The 17,771-nt window shown below is 40.1% G+C and overlaps 1 protein-coding gene across 1 annotated transcript; it reads right to left on the bottom strand.

The window, feature by feature from the left end:
* Positions 1 to 6,211: 6,211 nt before the first annotated feature.
* On the bottom strand, positions 6,212 to 16,630 carry FLVCR1 (feline leukemia virus subgroup C cellular receptor 1). The gene is made up of 10 exons (XM_026845373.1): positions 16,250 to 16,630; positions 12,916 to 13,060; positions 12,272 to 12,412; positions 11,891 to 11,958; positions 11,555 to 11,658; positions 10,295 to 10,405; positions 9,224 to 9,329; positions 8,892 to 9,003; positions 8,132 to 8,199; positions 6,212 to 6,710 (listed from the first exon to the last, which is right to left on the bottom strand). Exons 1-10 carry the CDS (start codon positions 16,535 to 16,537, stop codon positions 6,648 to 6,650), a joined length of 1,206 nt encoding a protein of 401 aa, XP_026701174.1. The 5' UTR covers positions 16,538 to 16,630; the 3' UTR covers positions 6,212 to 6,647.
* Between the last annotated feature and the right edge of the window lie 1,141 nt (positions 16,631 to 17,771).

Raw genomic sequence — 17,771 nt, 5'->3', positions numbered from 1 at the left:
AAAAAATAAGTTAACTTTGCACTCATCTTCAGTCCCTTTTCTACCTTACCCAAACTAGTGATCAGCACCTGAGAAGCCTTAGGACTGCCCCATTCTGAAAAGAAGAAACTGGGAAATTTCTGGTTTAACCCAGCACAGGATGGGAAAACTTCTGAAGCCTTGAATGCTTCCCTGGGATGTTTCCCAGATATTTTCACAGTGCTCCAAGAACCAGGGTTAGCCCCTGATGCCCCCAAGTCATGCTGCTCAACAAGAAGCTGTGTTTAGTACATGCTACATAACTTTAGAAAGCAGAGCAGATGCACAATTATGAAACTAATGTTCAGTTCTACTCCTGCAAGTCAGTTAAGGAAAAAATTTTCAAAATTATTTTCTAGGGTGAAAGCAAATTTCTCCATTAAGGAACATCTAGATAGAGAACTAAACTATATTATAGAGATCCCATTCTCCCCCAGTAGGTTTACTCTTCTTACTTAGGCAAAGCATTTCTTTCCAGCTGTTACATCCAATCATGTCAATAATATTTTACACAACTGACTCTCATCTGAGACTCTTTTTCACATGGCTTTTACAAGATTTATTTTCAGGATGCACACAAAAGTAGAGATAAAATATGAAGTGAGTCAAAACAGTAAGAAATTACTATTAGAGTGATAAAACAGATCTCAAAACCCAAAGTCACAGAAAAAGGCGGCTTCTAATTACACCTTCCAATTTTCCAAATTCAGCTTGCTAGGATGCACATTCACTGCCTCTTCTACAGACCTGATGAACTCTGACCTGTGGTCACAGTGACAGCCCTTCTGGATTCACATGAGGCATCTTTAACCAGACTTTTTTTAAAAATAATTGCTTTCATGTTTTCCATCTGGATGGGGTTTATAGCTTTTGTAGGTTCTTGGCTCTGTTTCTAGAACTTGTAAAGCAAGGCCACAATTCTGACAAACACCCCTTAGTTATTATGTACAACTTTTTTTTTTAACAGCCTAAGCATTGTTACAGGCAGAAGCAGTTTATTGAGAAAAGACTGGAAATCAGCATCCTAGAGGCTGAATTTAGACCACACCTGATATTAAGCATTAGTCAGCCTCACAAATCAGTAATTATGCCTAACCACTTCCAGTACTTTTTTTTTTTTTTTTTTTTTTTTTTTTGACTGCAACCTACCTGCTGAAGTTGTTTCTACGAAGTTCAGGATATTGTTTTGTCTCCTGAAAGCTGTTGTTTAACTGAAGATATAAATATTGATTTAGAACACGGTCAGATAAGAGGTTAGCTCACTGTGAAGTACAGCCAGAAGGAAATCCAGCAGGCTGCTAATCAACTTTTTCAGCCTAGCAAGCAGCTGGACTGTTAGGCACATGCATATTCTAGCCATGCACAAACCACATCACTTTCTGGAAGGGGTAGCACTTGCTACCTTTGGGTAACAGGGCCTGTCTGAACTATAGAAACAAACAAACAAAACAAACCCACAAAAAAACCAAACACCCCCAAAACAGATTTTCCTTAAAAAATGGCTTAAACTAATCATAGTCAGGACCACTTCACATCTCCCACTTACCCGATGAGGTTTCAGGTGTTTTCTTTCAAGAAAGAACATGTCTGCCAAAAAATGAACTTTAAGGCAATAATGATTTGCTGTGATTGTTACTTCCCAGCTGTAGGAATGTTTAAATTGCAATGCTGAACAGGGGATATAGCCTGCAGTTTTTACAGAAATAGTGTTAAGAGGATCCTTGATTATGACCCTTCAGCCCTGGCTGTAAAATGAAGAGCCTATCCAAAGATTCATCCTGCTGCTGAACCGGGTGCTAGCATTGTTTTACAACAAAAGGCTTGTGTTTCCTGTGCTCTGCAGCACCTGCAGCCTCTTGTGAAGAATCTCTTCTACAAAAATAGCTCAGAGGGAATCCCAGTTTTGTGGAGAAGGGAGATTAAAAAACCCCAAAACTTCTTAGTGACTCTAATTCTTTCAAAGCACGTTCTTCAAACTTACCTGGCTCACAGCTAATGTGCTGGGGATCAACACTGAATACCTGAAGATAAGTTACAGAACCCTTGCAGAATGTTCACAAGGGTCCTACTGTGCTCCCACTGAGACAACTCTGGTTTTACAAACAAAAGTTGGGCCATAACTGAATGTAATGTCTCAGCATATCCTCTCTAAGAAGTTATTCTACCCTCTCTCCCCAGATAATCTCTCTACAGCTGGGTGTTTTAATAAAGTAGTATTTGCACTACGTTAAGGACATGACTTTGGATTGTTCTGCTTTAGGTGTTAACTGCACTTTCTTTTCCTCATAGACCTTCTCCAAAGCAGAGGAAGAGAAATCACTATGATAGGGCAGTGCAACTCAACCTCTGATGCTAATGCTTTAATTCCATGCTCTATTTCTCTGTAAGCCAGTACGCTTGTGTAGAATACATTTATATACCCTGTATATGTGTGCTCCCCACATATGTGTGCATGCATGTTTATTAATGACACAGTATATCCCTCACTTATAAAATTTTCCTACATTAAATGGCAGCTTCTAAGAAAAAAAAAAAAAAAAAAGAATCATTTTTAGACCAATAGCTGCATCAGTAGTTGTCAAAAATGGTAATCATGGAACCAGTCAAATTATATGTTATACATTTTATTAGTAATAAAGGAATGATGCCACCCACATATACACATACGTACAATATTACAATCAGAGAATATTCATAAGGAATTTTTAATTTTCTCTTGAAACAAAGAATGGGATGCTAACAAAACAAAAATATTACAGCAAAAATCTTTGCTATCTTTGTAAGTAACAAGGGTCTTACATGGAAATAAATTTCTCTTAGGCATGTTTTTTGCTTAATTTATTCTAGTTCATGCATTAACATCACTTCTTCCTCTTCATAGACTTCAGATGGAATGGGGGAGGGGGAAATCACATGGAATAAAATAACTTAGCTTGTGGTCTATCAATCGTTAGTAATCTTTCACACTTAAGAAGGTGGTACATACACATATTGAAAGACAGAAACTAAAAAGGTCACACATTCCCATTCACACAGGAAAACTCATGAGTTCATAGAATGGAAAAAATTAAAGCAATAAATGCTTATAGCATAACCCAATTTCACTTGGTTGTAGATGCACAAGATAGTCCAAAGATTTCTTAAAAAGCATTTCTTCATTAGGCAACATGGGCGGGCAGCTCTAATTACACACTCCAGTGATTGTCTCTGAAACGACAGACTGTCTTGCACAAAAGAGATGACCAAGAGGATGAAGTTAGGAAAACCTTATTAACCTGAAATGATTCGTATGTAGTCTTCCCACTTCTTCCCTTGTTCCCTCTTCCTCATAAAACATGAGCATTCACCAACAGAAAGATTTTATTAAAGACAAGCACTCATCTACAAAATAAATGCTCTGAAGGACTTATCTACCAAACTGAAAAAGAAAGCTCCTGATTTCAGCAATTTCAGGCTATGCCTTACAGGTATGATATTTTCACACCCAGCCAAAAGAAACAAGGGTTTTAAGGCCATGTTAGGAATCCTAAATAAAAGTGGGTCAATGTTCTCTGTGTCTCTCCCACCGAAGTTAGCAAAAGCTTAACAAGGTCTGGAAGAAACAAAGATAGAGTTATTTTAAAGGCTAATCTCTGAATTTTGTAGCTGAAAGTTAGAAATTACACATCTTGGTGGGCCCCTGGGAACTTGGGGTCAGCCCCCTTGCTTATGCTCACTAGTACATGAGTTCTCTTGCATCCTCTAGAGTTCTCTTGAAGCACTCAAAAGAAAAAACATTGAAAAGAGCTGATGCATGGGCTTGGGATGCTTCTCCTCACTTGGTTTCCCACTCCATCCTCCCATAGTTGAGATATAATTCCACTCATTAAACGATTGCCTCTAAGCAGTTACGATTTTTACCCCCCACCTCTCTATTCTTACTGGAGGGCTGAGCCAGCACCTCAGGCTAAGAGAAGATTAATGTATAAAATAGTGGTTTGTTCTTTGTTTGCTCTTTATTTTGCTACTGAGCCCTTTATTTAAATACCGTTGCCTGGAAATAGCTCACAGGTTTCCAACTTTCAAGCCCCCTTCAGAGGGGGATATTAAGTCCAGGATGTAATTAAGCCTTTATTATTAGGAATATTTTATTTTCAGGGACCCAGCAGGATTTCCAGCATGCCAAACTCTTGTTTGGATCTTTTCAGAAGTAATTTGGTGAAGATAAAAAAGCACAAGGAGCCAGAAGACCTAGAATATTTTTTTGGTAATCAGCTGAAGGTAACTAAAGAAACTGGAAACTAGTAGTGAAAAAAGGAGTTAAAAAATAAATTTTAAGAAAGAAAAAGAAAGGCTTAATCTTTAAATTTGAACAGGGTGTGCTGGACATCTCAGAAAGCATTCTTGATACTGCCAGAGACTGTCTGAAAACACTTCCCTAAGGCTGCAAAAATACCGTATTAAGATTTTGCAATGGCAGAAGTACAAAGCAACCACAGGCCAGGAACACAAATATTTACTGAATCCGCATCTTGCCAAAGAATGTATACATTTTGGCACATATTACTACCATTTTTCCAAAGGGAAAAGCCACCCACAGATATCAAAAGGAAGGAACTTTCACTTTGCTCACTCAGGCTGAAAACGTGTACATCCCTTGATGGGGCAGCTTACATCACAGCAAGTCATTAAATGTAAGAACTTACACAATGAAAGCATCTCTACTTCCACTCCCATACTCTCACCTGACATTTGAATATCTATGAGTTACTTTTCCTATATTCAACTACCTCACCAGAGGACTCTTCCCGTAGAGCTTGCCTCTCCCAGGAGCAGCAAGGCGTGCCCATTTTCTCTCTAGCACTGAACCTGGCAAAGAGACATGGACCCTTTTTGGAAAGGCAAGTGTTCCAAGCATGCTTAGCTTATGCCAGTATGTATATTGCTATTCAGTCTTCCCGTGTCTGAGGCATTTATCACACAGAATGTTAAATTAAGATCATCAAGTTCAGAGGCTAAGCTTAGAAAGCTGAGTTTACAGAGTCCTTTTTATATAAAAGGATTCTCCAAATCTACAGTGAAACAAAAAAAGAAAAGCATTTAACAATACTTATCATACTGAAAGATGATCTTGGAGTCAAAAAGTTCCCCATATCCAGCTGTAACAATCTGTGGAAAACTTCAAGTAGGATTCCACCTTCTGGATGGCACTACATCTCCCGGAACTCAAAGAAACAGCATCATTGATGGTACTGAACCTGCAGGCTCATCTTAAAGATTGCTAAAGCTTAAATTTTTGCAAAAAGTCTGCTAACTCAGGTCTGACTTTTTCAGTAAGAGTAGGGCCTCAGTATTATCGTAGTGCTATCAATTCTGTAGGTGTATACATAGAGCACAAGGTAAAGGAGAATATTTTCAGTAGCACTGCAATGAGAAATCTACATCCCAAATTCAGATAAAGGTAGTAACACCAGGTGATCGTTAATGAAGTCTGCTCCTTTTGTAGCTAAGATGCACAATATAAACAGCAAATATGTCAAAGTGAAGCACCACTATTCTCCTTTCAGTCATCCTTACAGCTTTTAACGTACTGCAAAAGACATGATTTAAGTTATACAAGCACAAAGATTTCACATGAGGCAAATGACACAATTCATAACACAGAGAAATAAATGCAAAAAAGGATAGAACACGTTTTCTGATACTCCACAAATATTCAGAGGAGGTTTAACACACCAAATGGAATTTCTTCAGCAGCACTGACTAAGCTCAAGATGAGGCAAGGATCTTCTTTACAAAGTAAAGGCACCAGCTCTTTGTAAACACATACTCCTCTCACTAACTGAGAAAGCGCTCAAAATATTCCGTGGAGGTAACCTGTGCAGTAGCATTCCATTGCCTATAAATACTTCACAGAAGAGATATCAAAGGCCTTTCTCTTCCTTTTTACTGTATTTAATAAGAAATGTTTCTCCCTCGGTTTATCTAGTGGGAAACTCATTACATCTCCCCAGAAATGTTACAATGAATCCCTAAGACAGCATTTTCTCTTATCTTCTGATATCTACCACGAAGTTTCAGGGCAAAAGAAATGTCAGATACCAGTATGAAACACACACGTTTGCAGTCATCTCCTGTTTTCAGTATTGTGCTATAGACAGTTTCCAAGAAGGAACTGTTGGTTTATATTAAAAATACAGATACCTTTTTAAAAAAAAAAGGAACTTGTGAACATCCTCCAGCTGCACGTCTACCTACTCTCTGGCTTTTCAAATGCACTAGCAAAGACTGAACAAGAAAAGAAGATTAGGTACTGCTCATCATGATGACTGTACTTCAGGATTCCAGGTTTTCTTCAAGTATGCATCCTGACTGTACATGTCTCCTCAGCATGGAGAATATTCACACAGTTTTTTACTAATGAAACTGCAAAACCTGAAAACTGTTAAAATAAATATTCCATACAAAGGTGAATTGCTTGTGTCTTGGGCAAAATTAACTGAGTATCTTCATAGTTTCCACCGCACAACTATCACCAGTATCACCAAGCACATTTTACTACTCATACACACAAATCCAATGATTACACTAATTAATATTGTTCAGTATCCAACCAAACTTGTGCGTTTCTAAGTCACCTTCTTCCAGCTTTATAAAGCTGATTGAATTTTTAAGGTAGTACTTTCAGGTTCTACAGGACTGTCGACTGGTACCTGCCAAGGGGAAAAAAAAAACAAGCAGGAATTAAGCTGTTATTCAGCAGGAGCTGTTCCCAACTTCAGTATTCTTGTGTAATTATTAGGTTATGCTCCAACAGTGTATGTAGTTAATTAGCCAAATTAGGCATCTATAGAAAGCCCTATTTTCCGTTTTGTCTATAATGAAAAAAACCCCACAGCCAAACCACAGAACTGACTTTCTTACTATAACCCTAAAGTATATATTTACTTCATATAGTTATTTTTCATGTGGAGATTAACTTTCAGTTTATTTTCTCCATTACATTTAAACACAATAGAATCTTTATGATCAAGGCTTGGTATCAAAGTGCTATTGTACCTTATTAACACAGGCAGCTCTCAATTATTTATGGTAATATCAGGGTGAGGACTCCAGGCTTTTGTTATATCCCGGCTAATATAAATGAATTTGTGCAACAATCCAGGTTAATGAACAAGGTGGCAACAGAAAGACAAGTGATGGACCACTGCCTATAGTCAGCATGTACAGCCCCAAGACAGCCCTGACCCAGGCTGGTAAACCCACAGGATGCCATACCGTGCACACACAACTGCACAGGTTTCAGGTTCAAGTTAGCTCATACATCATCAGCTTGGAAGTTTCTGAACCTTATGTAGACACTAACAGTGTGCATTTATCGCAGATGATCAAAAGCTGCTATACATGCAAGACAGATGCACATAAAAAGAAGTGTGACAGAGGATCTTGCAATATCTGACTCCAAAAAGCTGTTTCATTACCTTGATCCGAATGATCAAAAAACCCACAGCACTGAAAAAAGTTTACAGTGCCAGCCTTATTTCTATTAGGAACTGTGATAATTTGGAAAGGCTGTTGAAACATGTTTTGGGACCTCCTGAACAGCAGAAAGTGCTGTGCTCACCCTTCATTTAAATTGAGAGGGGGCTCAGCAGAACAGACTCGGCTCTTCATGCAGCACAGTACAGAAGCTGCAGCATGGCTTTTGTTCATCAGACACTGACTTCACTCAAAGGGACTCCAGGTATTTTAATTAAAATATGTAGTCTATAGCACAGACTCCTAACACAATACACAAAAATGCTTCACAATTTACGATGCTATCTGCAAATATGAAAAAACAAGATTCAAGCAATAAAATCAGAGACTAATATAGGCCACTTAAAATTCAGGAAAATCTGAGAGCAGGAAGTCCTTTAGATTTCTTCATGGGACTTAAGGGGAGAAACAGATATCTGAGGGGAGCATCCCATGTGGCTCTGCTGTTCAAAATAGCAGAGGAAACAGTCAAAATAGCAGAGGAAACAGTCACAAGTTTCTGTCAATCCCTCTTTTGCTATTAATGTTATTATGCCAATGGAAGCCAAGCATTCAAATATGGTAATACAATCATGGTAAAAGAATCACCACTTACAGCTTTAACATCCAAATTCATAATGCCTGAATTCACATTGTGTCTTCGCAAATCTGATTTTATTAAGGCTGAAACAAAGAAATAAAGAGAAAGCTGGTTCACAACTTTGTCATGTTATGCAGTTTAAGGGGAATGTTTGTATAGTGCAAGCAAATGGAAGCTGCTTTCAGCACATATTCAAAATACCTGTGTTCACTCTTTTGCGATTTGAACTTACTGACAATTTGAACTTGGCTCTCACAAAGCACACAAATAAAACAACAATAAAAGCTTTTAAACTACAAGTACTTAAAGCATAGCTTGATGGTTTTTGCACTTTCAGCACATTTTTAAGTATCAGCACGTGTAAGTCACTGGTACAGTTCAGGAACACATCAGCAGTTTCTTGCATTTGGAATATTGCAAACTGTCTCCGTTTATGTATTTGTTTACATTTATTATCCTACTCTGGAGATACGACATCTGCCTCAAATTCAAGACATGACTTAAGAAACAGGTGATAGATGGCTGTCTATATGTTAGCAGCATTATCCTTAACACAAAGGGTGTGCACACAGCAAGTATTTAAAGTGAAAAACAAAGCAAAAAAGACCAAATCAAACCATGCACTTGTAATTTCTGTCAGCCCAGACAGAAAGTCACATATCTAAACTCTTGATATCCAAGACATTTAAAAGCTACACAGAAATTCACTTTCTTAAAAAACCCTATGCATTTTTACATTAAAAAGAAATCATTACTTACATTTCTGATTAATTACCTGTTAAGATAATGCCCACAAAAATCCAAGCACAAAGAAAGAGGTTGCCTGCACGAGGACTGTAGTCTGTTGTGAGTTTGCCTTGAACAAGTGTAAAGACAATTCCAAATATCTATGAAAAAAACAATTTGATTCATTAGGATCACACAGAATAGAGTCATCATTTTACCGTGCAAAGTTTCAGCTCACATCTTATAGAAAGGAAATTTAAGAAATTAAGACTACAACAACAGAATAGAGACTTAGCTGTCAAGTCTAAGAAAGCTTTCTTAGATTTGAGCAGAGTGGCCTTCCTGAATGTTACTTCACTTGAAGAAATAAAATTATATAACCTGTGCTGATGCATTAAGGAGACCTGAGGAAGTGCCTTCAGACTCTGGGTATGTAATTTCCACAGCAAATTCAAACCCAAGTGGGAGATAGCCAGTCATGAAGAACCTGTTGAAGATGAGAGTAAGAGGATAACAGGTGTAGCCTTCAACTATTACTACAGCTAAGAAAAATCAAACACACACATGGTATTATGAACTGTCTGTTTTCAAGACCTAAAGTGATTCAGTATTTGCTTTGCCTGCTTCATTCCCTCAACTTCATAGAACAATTTGAGCCATACATCTCTCTTTTTAGGAAAAACATGTTTTAACATATTTGTCCTGTTTCCCATAACCTCCTGCACTCCAGTCTATACATATGAAACATTTTTCTATGAGCAGTCCACAAAGCACTCCATAACTGAAGCCAATTACTTTCAAATGAGAGACATACTTGAACATCATCATTTGATCAGCTCAAACATCCATGCTGGAGGATAAAGAGAGACCATCAGTGAGGAGGAAGGCTAGACACTGGAATGTCTGCTAGAAGCTGCCATGGAAGAAGCTGAGGGGACAAATGGGTGACAGGTAGAACAGGAACTTAATGCAGTTGAGGTTGGCTGATTCGATTTTAAACTGAAACTCTGGTTCTACCTTGACTTCTGTGTCTAGATACAGCACTATTCTCTCAGCACCTTTCTGGGCTTTTAGATTACGTATCTGTGGGAAGTGCTCATGCTCTTCTAAGCGAACAAAGCACCCAGCACGTTGCTTGGGCTATCAAAATATAGATCAATCAAAATGCACAGAACAATCAGAAAACTTGGAATCAAACAAATGGACCACATACAGACTTCTATTAGGTCCACAAAAAAGTTAAACTAAATTAACTGAAAAGTGAGTTACCTTATCTTTGTTCTGATTTAACAGAAGGTGAAACCCTAGTAAACCCTATCTGTACTTGTGAGCTATAGGTATAGGTTGAGAGCATGGCAACAGAATATACAGTAGAATTATTTAGTTAAAACAGTTAAATATTGTTTCTGAACACAACTGCAGTAAGTCTTCTAGTCCTCTTTAATTGCTCACCCAAGTACTCCTCCAGTCACGAACACTACTATAAGGTATCCGAGGTCCAGGGTGAAAGTAAATACCAGCAACCCAATGAAAGAGAGAATGTAAACAATCAAAGTAGTTTGCCTGCAACCCAACCAGAGAAAAAAAAAAATTAACATTGTTAACATAAGGTCATAGCACATTGCTGAAGCATGAAAAACTAACATAAACATTACTTACTCTCTAATAACTGACATTTTACAGCTTCATATCATTCTGCCGCAAACATATCATGCAGTGAGAATGTATCCCTTCCCGAATCCTTTATTGCCTTGGTTATATGGCTGCTTCACTCAAGGCTAAAAAGACTTACTCAGACTCTCAAAGAGTGGACAACCACAGCAGATACTATCACCTTAAGACTATTTTAGTTCTCTGCTATGTTGTACCTCTTGGCCATTCTGCAGCACTGCCCATTATAAAATACATCAATACATGAGCAGCCAAATCAAACACTACTATCAATAAAAGTCAGCCTAAGAGGCAAGTCAAACAAATCTTTATTTTAAATCTGGAAAAAGGGATATCATCCAAAATATTAAAGCACATATCACTTATCTATAAATCAAAACACATGCAGAAACAAAGCTGATCTACAGCATTAACTTCCATTAGGTTTCTCGAGCCCTTGCACATAATGTACTAAGAGTCAGAGGTGAGAACTACTCCACCACAAGCAGCACTCCAGAGCACTGCTCACTCCTGGGGGGCACCACACCATGGGTCATGGACCTGGGAGCTCCTAATCCAGAACAGAGTTCCACTCCATGGTCATCCCCTGAATTAAAGCAAATGTTATGCTTACTTATAGGACCAGGAGTAGGACTTAAAAAAAAGATAATCCATCAACTGTCCATTTTAAAAAACAATGCAGAGCAGGTTTTGAGCCTTTATGCTCTCTGAGGAAAAGAAGCCCACTTGGTCACCTGGCCACTGTATGCAGAACATACAGTGCTTTCCTTGTTAGCCTTACAGTCCTGAAGAGACAGGATAGACAGAAAACCCCTTCACATGTTTGCATTCTCCTCCCTCATTTCTTTTGGCCAAGAACCAGTAAGAGTCTCAAGCTTTTGCTGTAGCCTCAGAAACTAGACTCCATCAAGGCCACTAAAAAAATCAGGGATGAACCACATTTTATCACCAGTTCGCTTCAGCCCTTACATTGCAGTATTTTTCCAATGCAACTGCACCGCTCTCCTACCCCTAACCCCATACATGCCTACCCACACTTACTTGTATGTTTTAGTGTAATCCAGCCACAAACCACAAATAATCGAACCCACCATTCCTGCCACCACCAGTGTCAAGCCAATTCTCCCAGCGTTCACTTCTTCTCCCTTTCAACAAATATTTATATGGTGCTCATTAATAACTTGCTTCCACTCAGAGTCAAATTCAGACCTCTCGGCAGTCATAAGTGCAAACAAACATTCCTATGACTGTATGGTGCAAGAAACTATATAGGGGTATAAAGGAAACCAAATGTCTGAGCACACATGGCACCTACATAATAACACATCACCTCTGCAAATGTACAGTTAAAAATGTCCAAAGATCCAAGAAACTTACCTTATAATGAGTTACTATCATCTGGTTTAATAAGGTAGAGACAGAATAAAATGCCCCAGTCATAATACCTGCAGTACCAAAAGAAAAGCTTCAGTGATTCCAGATGTAGCCACGCAGACCTGATACCCTAAAGAGTTAATCTTCTGATATCTAAGACTCACATCAGAGGCAAACCCCTTTTATCTGCCAGGTGAAATCTCTTCACCAGACCTACAAATGGTATTTTGAATCTTGCCAGATTTTCCAGCACTGGCTGCTGAATAAGTAAAAGATTGACACTCCCTCCCCCATAAAGAAATCACCACTACAACTAAAACTCCATGTGCTTTTGGCACACATTTGAACTGTTCTTTCAGACTACAGCCAGACAGCACCACTTACCGTAACTGATCAGCAGAAGTACAAATGGAATATTTTTGAACAAGTTGATAATTGACTGCTTGTAGGAGTAATCCTCAGGAGGCATAGTTTGAAGGACTGCTTGAGAGTGACTAGGAGGGTATTTGGGCTTCTCTTCAAACACTGAGGAAAAAGAAGGAACAGTTTTGATTTGTCTTTACCAGACTAATGCTTTTGCTTTTCTAAGTGTTTCAGTTTGATGCACTGCAGATTAACTTGAGGATTTTAACATGTCCATGATAAAAAAATTCTAGATTTTCTCATGGAAAAGTCAAGTCACATCTGATTACTATGGTCATAGCACACAGTCAAAGACAGACTTCATCTGCAACGTGTCGACCTTTGTATCTGAATTGTAAGATTAACAGAGAGAATTCGCCTTATATCATAATGTCATTGTAGCAAAAAGCCTAAGTGAACTAAATATTCTGGGAGGGGTCACCTGATAGGAAGCACAACATACAGTAAACTGGTTGTCGCTTAACCCTGGCACAACAGGTAAGTGAACACAAATAAACTGGACAAAATATAACCTCAACTACTTTGCTCAAAGTCAGATGCTTTAAGTGAGATCTTGTAAACACCCCCTAAGGTGACCATTTAAATCACAAGAATGGAACACTTACCAACTCCTGTTAAGAAGAACAAAAGTGTGGACACTATTGCTGTTCCATAGAACATGATGCTGATATTATGTGCCATTAGATTGATATCGTTAGGTGTATTTGGAACCAGAACAGGTGGCAACAAAAAGCCAATTGCAGTGCCAAGCTGTCAAGCAAGAAAAGAAAACCAAAAATCATTTCCCTGTGAACATAAAAATTAACAGAAGTGAAAAGCCTTACCAGGCAGAATTCAGAATTTATACCATAGTAAGTATTAATAAAACTACGAAGGAAAGGTTTTCCCTTAGTATCATACTTTTGAGCCACTTGCTCTCAATGACATTTCACAATCAGGTCTTCCATAACTCATATTTTAAGCTTTTCATTTCTCAATTAAACTACAATACTACACCTAGCATATACCACATTTAACAATTAAACATTAAGGAAGGTTTTTTCAGAAGAATCTTTCACAGGAAAATACTGTGCATGCACGTAAATTTGAATCAGTTGTCCTGCAACTGAAGGCCTAGAGATGACAGAAGACTCCAGCTACTCTTGTAGAAACGCTCTTCTCTCTTTTCTCGATCAAAACACTCCACTTGATCCTGCCACTACCGTAACAAAGACTGACATGCAAGGTTTACTGCAGAACTGATAGAGCAGAGAAGAACAAGAAAAAAAGGAGTGTCCTTCTTAAGAAACACAAACCTAAAACCTACATGTGCAATTATTGCTAAGGAAATAAAGAAAAATCACAAAATAAAGTCGTAGTGGGTTTGTATCTGGAGTCAATCCCAATGTAGCAACTCATTTGGTATTAAATAGAGACTGAAATTTTGGGTATATATAAAGCATTTTAAATCATGAAGGAACAAGTCTTGGACTACTCTCCAATTTATTTCTGGTGCCTCTCCAAAACTAAATTGCATTTTAAAGTGTTAGAACAGTTTATTGTTTTTAACTAAAACCAGCCTGCATTTATTTCAGGTTCAAAATTTAAAAAAATGAAAAAGAGAACCAAAGACTGTTAGAGTAGCAAGTACAACACTCAGAAAGTACTCAAATTAAAGGTGTGCCTAAGCACTGACAAAGCGCCCTTTGTGCATATTCCCAATGAGGGCTTTGCTGCTTTTTTTTTTTTCCCCCCACAGACCATCAGATTTACACAGTATCCAGTACTCAAATGAAGAATTTTGCCTCTTTTTATCCTCACCCTTCAGTATATGAACTCTACAAACACGAACGGAGTACACAATCCCTTTTTTCTTCAGGTATGTTTTTTTCCTCCCCCAACGTGAGCCAATGCAGCACCCACAATATTCCAAGAAAGCCAAGTGATACTGGTTTTCACCTTTTACATCTAGAGAAGTTAAGGTCAGAGGACCAAGAGTTCCAATGAATCTGGTGTGCCCAGTTTAAGATGCTAAATACTTGTCGTGGAAATCTGGCACTCCCATCAACCCTTGCCAGGTACACCACTGCATTTCCAGTGATTTGTGTTTCAACTGCAAATGATCAGCATTTCAAGAAATAATGGGTGCGATCTGATTTTTGACAACTACTCTGCCCTCCCCTGACTGTGGTCCCAGCCCTGTTTGCTGTAGCTCTGAAGTTACACAAAGCATCTGATAAGAAACTGGATGACCAACAGTTTGGTTATTGCAACCCAATTCTGTTACACAGTTCACCTCGTGCAGTTAAACAAGTACAGCGAGACTGTATCATGACAAATATGCAGAAGTGAACTGCATTGGCATGTACAGGCATTACTTCTAATTTCCAAGTGCCTAAGTTGTTATTTCACTTTCAATCTTAACTTTTGAGGAGATTTTTTAAAGAAAGCAAAAACTGAGAACAGGAAAATTCTATTGTTTGACAGCAATATTAGTCTTCATGGGTCACAAGCAGGACTGGAACCTTAAGCCCTAGGCAGCACACAGCTCAGCTAGCAGTGTACCGCACAGCTGCGGAGTAAGCTGTTACCCTTTGCGCGGGACTGCCAGAGGGAAAGGAAACACACTTGGTCTGTGCATTTCACAGGTGTTTCCCTGGCAGAGGACCATCAAACACGGCAGCAGACTAGGATCAGTCCTAGCTTCTGAAGAATACACTCCAGAAATAACTAAGGTTTATTAGGTTCGCATTTCTGCTGTTTTCCTTGTCCATCTTCCTCGTGGTTCCTATCTGCACAATCCCTGCACTCCTGCTTCTGTCCCCACCCCTTCAACCCCCACATCTCAGCATCCGAGCAGAGCATCACTTTCACATCCGAGCTGAATCCTTGGCACTGTATTATAGAACTGAAACCCCAGTAATTCCTCACTGATGCAAAATTGTTGCTCAACTGCTAAAACAACCAACCAGCAACCCCCAAAATCTTCAGTCCAAAAGGGACAGTTGACTCATCCACAGGAAGACTTCAATGAAAAAAAAAATTGTTCTCGAAAAGCATTGGGAAGCCTGTAAACAGCCAGGTATGAGCTAAGGAGCAACCTTAATTGTAAATAGGTAACACTTATTACTGCTGTAATAATCCAAAGTGCACAAACATAAAATCATTATGACTCACATGAGGAAAAACAAATCCACCGTCACCTTAATTGAACTGTACCTACAACCTCAACCTGTGCCAGTGATGTTGATTAGAATCTTGTAACAAAAGATTCCACAAAAAAGCAGGGACATTGGCAGTGGACAAGAATGAGGTTATGGGAAGAAAAAACCCATCACCAACGTATCTTCACCCATGCTTTCAGATATGTCTGTTCCAGTTCCCTGAAACTGGCCAGGACCAGGGAGCTTGAGGAAATCGGTGACTCAGTTCTCAGCTCCCCACAGTGACACGAACTATCACAGCTTTATAGAAAACTTCATGAGTCACCAGGGCATCGATTATTGGCACTTAGTGCTTCAATGCCACACTTCAAAAAGAACGAACTAGTATTACACTGGCATGGGAGACTGTGAAAGTTCACGTATTTCACCCCCCTCCAGCTGGGGGTGGATTCAGTCAGGCGAACGATGCTAAATGCCAAGAGATAAGATGCCGAACGCCAGAGGAAGAGAAAGCGGAGCAGGATGACTTCTGAAAAGGGTCTTGACTGATGTACTCCAGGCAGCTGACAGAAGCGCGTGTGCTGCTACACGCTGCCCCACGGCCAGGGTCCTGCAACGCACGACTGGCCGCCGAGGGTGGACGTAACATCACCTTCCGCGCTCGCTCCATCACTCTTCCCCTCTCCGATGCCGCCGCGTCACCACTTCTTGAAGAATGCTTCTTCCCACCGAAACGACTTATTCTGACAGCAATGCCCCCTCCTGCAAAGCCTCCCCAGCCCCCCTCCGCCCCTACCTGGTTGCCCAGCACGGCCACGGCGCAGGCGGTGGAGACCTCGGTGGGGCCGAACCAGACGGAGGCGATGCGTGAGGGCAGCCCCAGGATGAAGACCTGGGCGACGGCGCAGACGGCCTGGGCGGCCAGGGTGAGGGGGTACCGGCCGGGGGCCAGGCTGGCGCACTTCAGCCAGGCCCCCAGGCCGTTGAGGCCGGCGCCCAGCAGGGCGGTGAGGCGCAGGCCGCGGGTGTCCAGCAGCCAGGTGGCCGGCAGGATCAGCGGCACGTAGGCCACCATGTAGACCATGGAGAGCCAGTCGATCTCCGTGAAGGAGACGCCGTAGAAGCCGGCGAAGACGTTGCTGAGGATGCTGTACTGGATCCACTGGAAGGCGTTCACCAAAGACCCTTTCGAACAGTTGTCTTTTGCAGCACACCTAGCAAGATATAAACTATTTCATCTTAGCTGCAGACCCAGAATCTCTCGTGGAAAATTCTCTCCCTTTTATTATCAGGGGAGACAAGCCTAGTGCCCCTATCAGCCATGCTCTTACTGCCACACCGCCAGCCAGCAGGCAGCTCCTCTGCTAGGACAACCCCAGAGCACCTAGAGCTTTTTTGCACGAGTGGTAACATCTACTTCATCCAGATGTTTAGAGAGCAGGAGAGGCCCTGGCCTTCTGCTTCCACCTCCTGCCTGCACACTGACTCACTCACCACTATGCCCAGCTTCTGATGGCACTGCTGGGAACGGAGGGCACTCAGCACCTCCAGCATTCACCCAGCACCTGACATCCCCAAGGTGTCCATTAATACATTCAGCAGTGTGTTTTACTGGAGCAGTCATCACTACGTTAGCCCAATAGCTGGAAGTGTTGACTTACAAATTGTTTATCTTGTGAGATCTCTGTGGCTCTTACAAATATACATAAACATAGAATCATAGAATCATTTAAGTTGGAAAAGATCCTGAAGACCATTGAGTCCAATCATAAACCTAGAACTGCCAAGTCCACCACTAAACCATGTCCCTAAGCACCACATCTACACATCTTTTAAATACCTCCAGGAATGGTAACTCAACCATTTCCCTGGGCAGCCTGTCCAATGTTTGATAAACCTTTCGGTGAAGAAATTTTTCCTAATATCCAATCTAAACCTCCCCTGGGGCAACTTGACACCATTTCCTCTCATCCTATCACTTGTTACTTGGGAAAAGAGACTGACACCCATGACAGCCACCCACATACGTATATGGATATTAGGGTTTTTTTTTAAATAGTAAGACCAGGACAGTAAAAAAGAGCATATGTAAATGTTACATAGTACTAAGGCTCTTAAAATGCATGAACTTTAGAGAGAATATAGGAAAAGGATTTTAAAGGACCATAAATGTGGGGACTAATCTACATGTTTCTGACTATACCTCTTTCTCTGAAGCAAGGGAATCAGTCTCCAAGCAAATGTTCTCCAGTGGAATCTGTTTAATTAACTTCTCTCACCAGCCTTGCAGCCAGGAAAGTAAACAAGACAGAATAGCC

This window comes from Athene cunicularia (assembly GCF_003259725.1).
Source record: "Athene cunicularia isolate RWA chromosome 3 unlocalized genomic scaffold, athCun1 chr3_part1, whole genome shotgun sequence".
NCBI classification, from domain to species: Eukaryota; Metazoa; Chordata; class Aves; order Strigiformes; family Strigidae; genus Athene; species Athene cunicularia.
The sequence above is the reverse complement of the archived record's forward strand: the minus strand, read 5'-3'. Positions and strand labels throughout refer to the sequence as shown.

Excerpts from the sequence above, each read along its gene's own strand:
- FLVCR1 (XM_026845373.1), bottom strand. The coding sequence starts at position 16,537 with ATGGTCTACATGGTGGCCTACGTGCCGCTGATCCTGCCGGCCACCTGG. Across the intron at positions 12,413-12,915 it reads GTTCTTCTTAACAGGAGTTG|TGTTTGAAGAGAAGCCCAAA; the intron begins GTAAGTGTTCCA and ends CTTTTTCCTCAG. Across the intron at positions 6,711-8,131 it reads TGAATTTGGATGTTAAAGCT|GTACCAGTCGACAGTCCTGT; the intron begins GTAAGTGGTGAT and ends TCCCCTTGGCAG.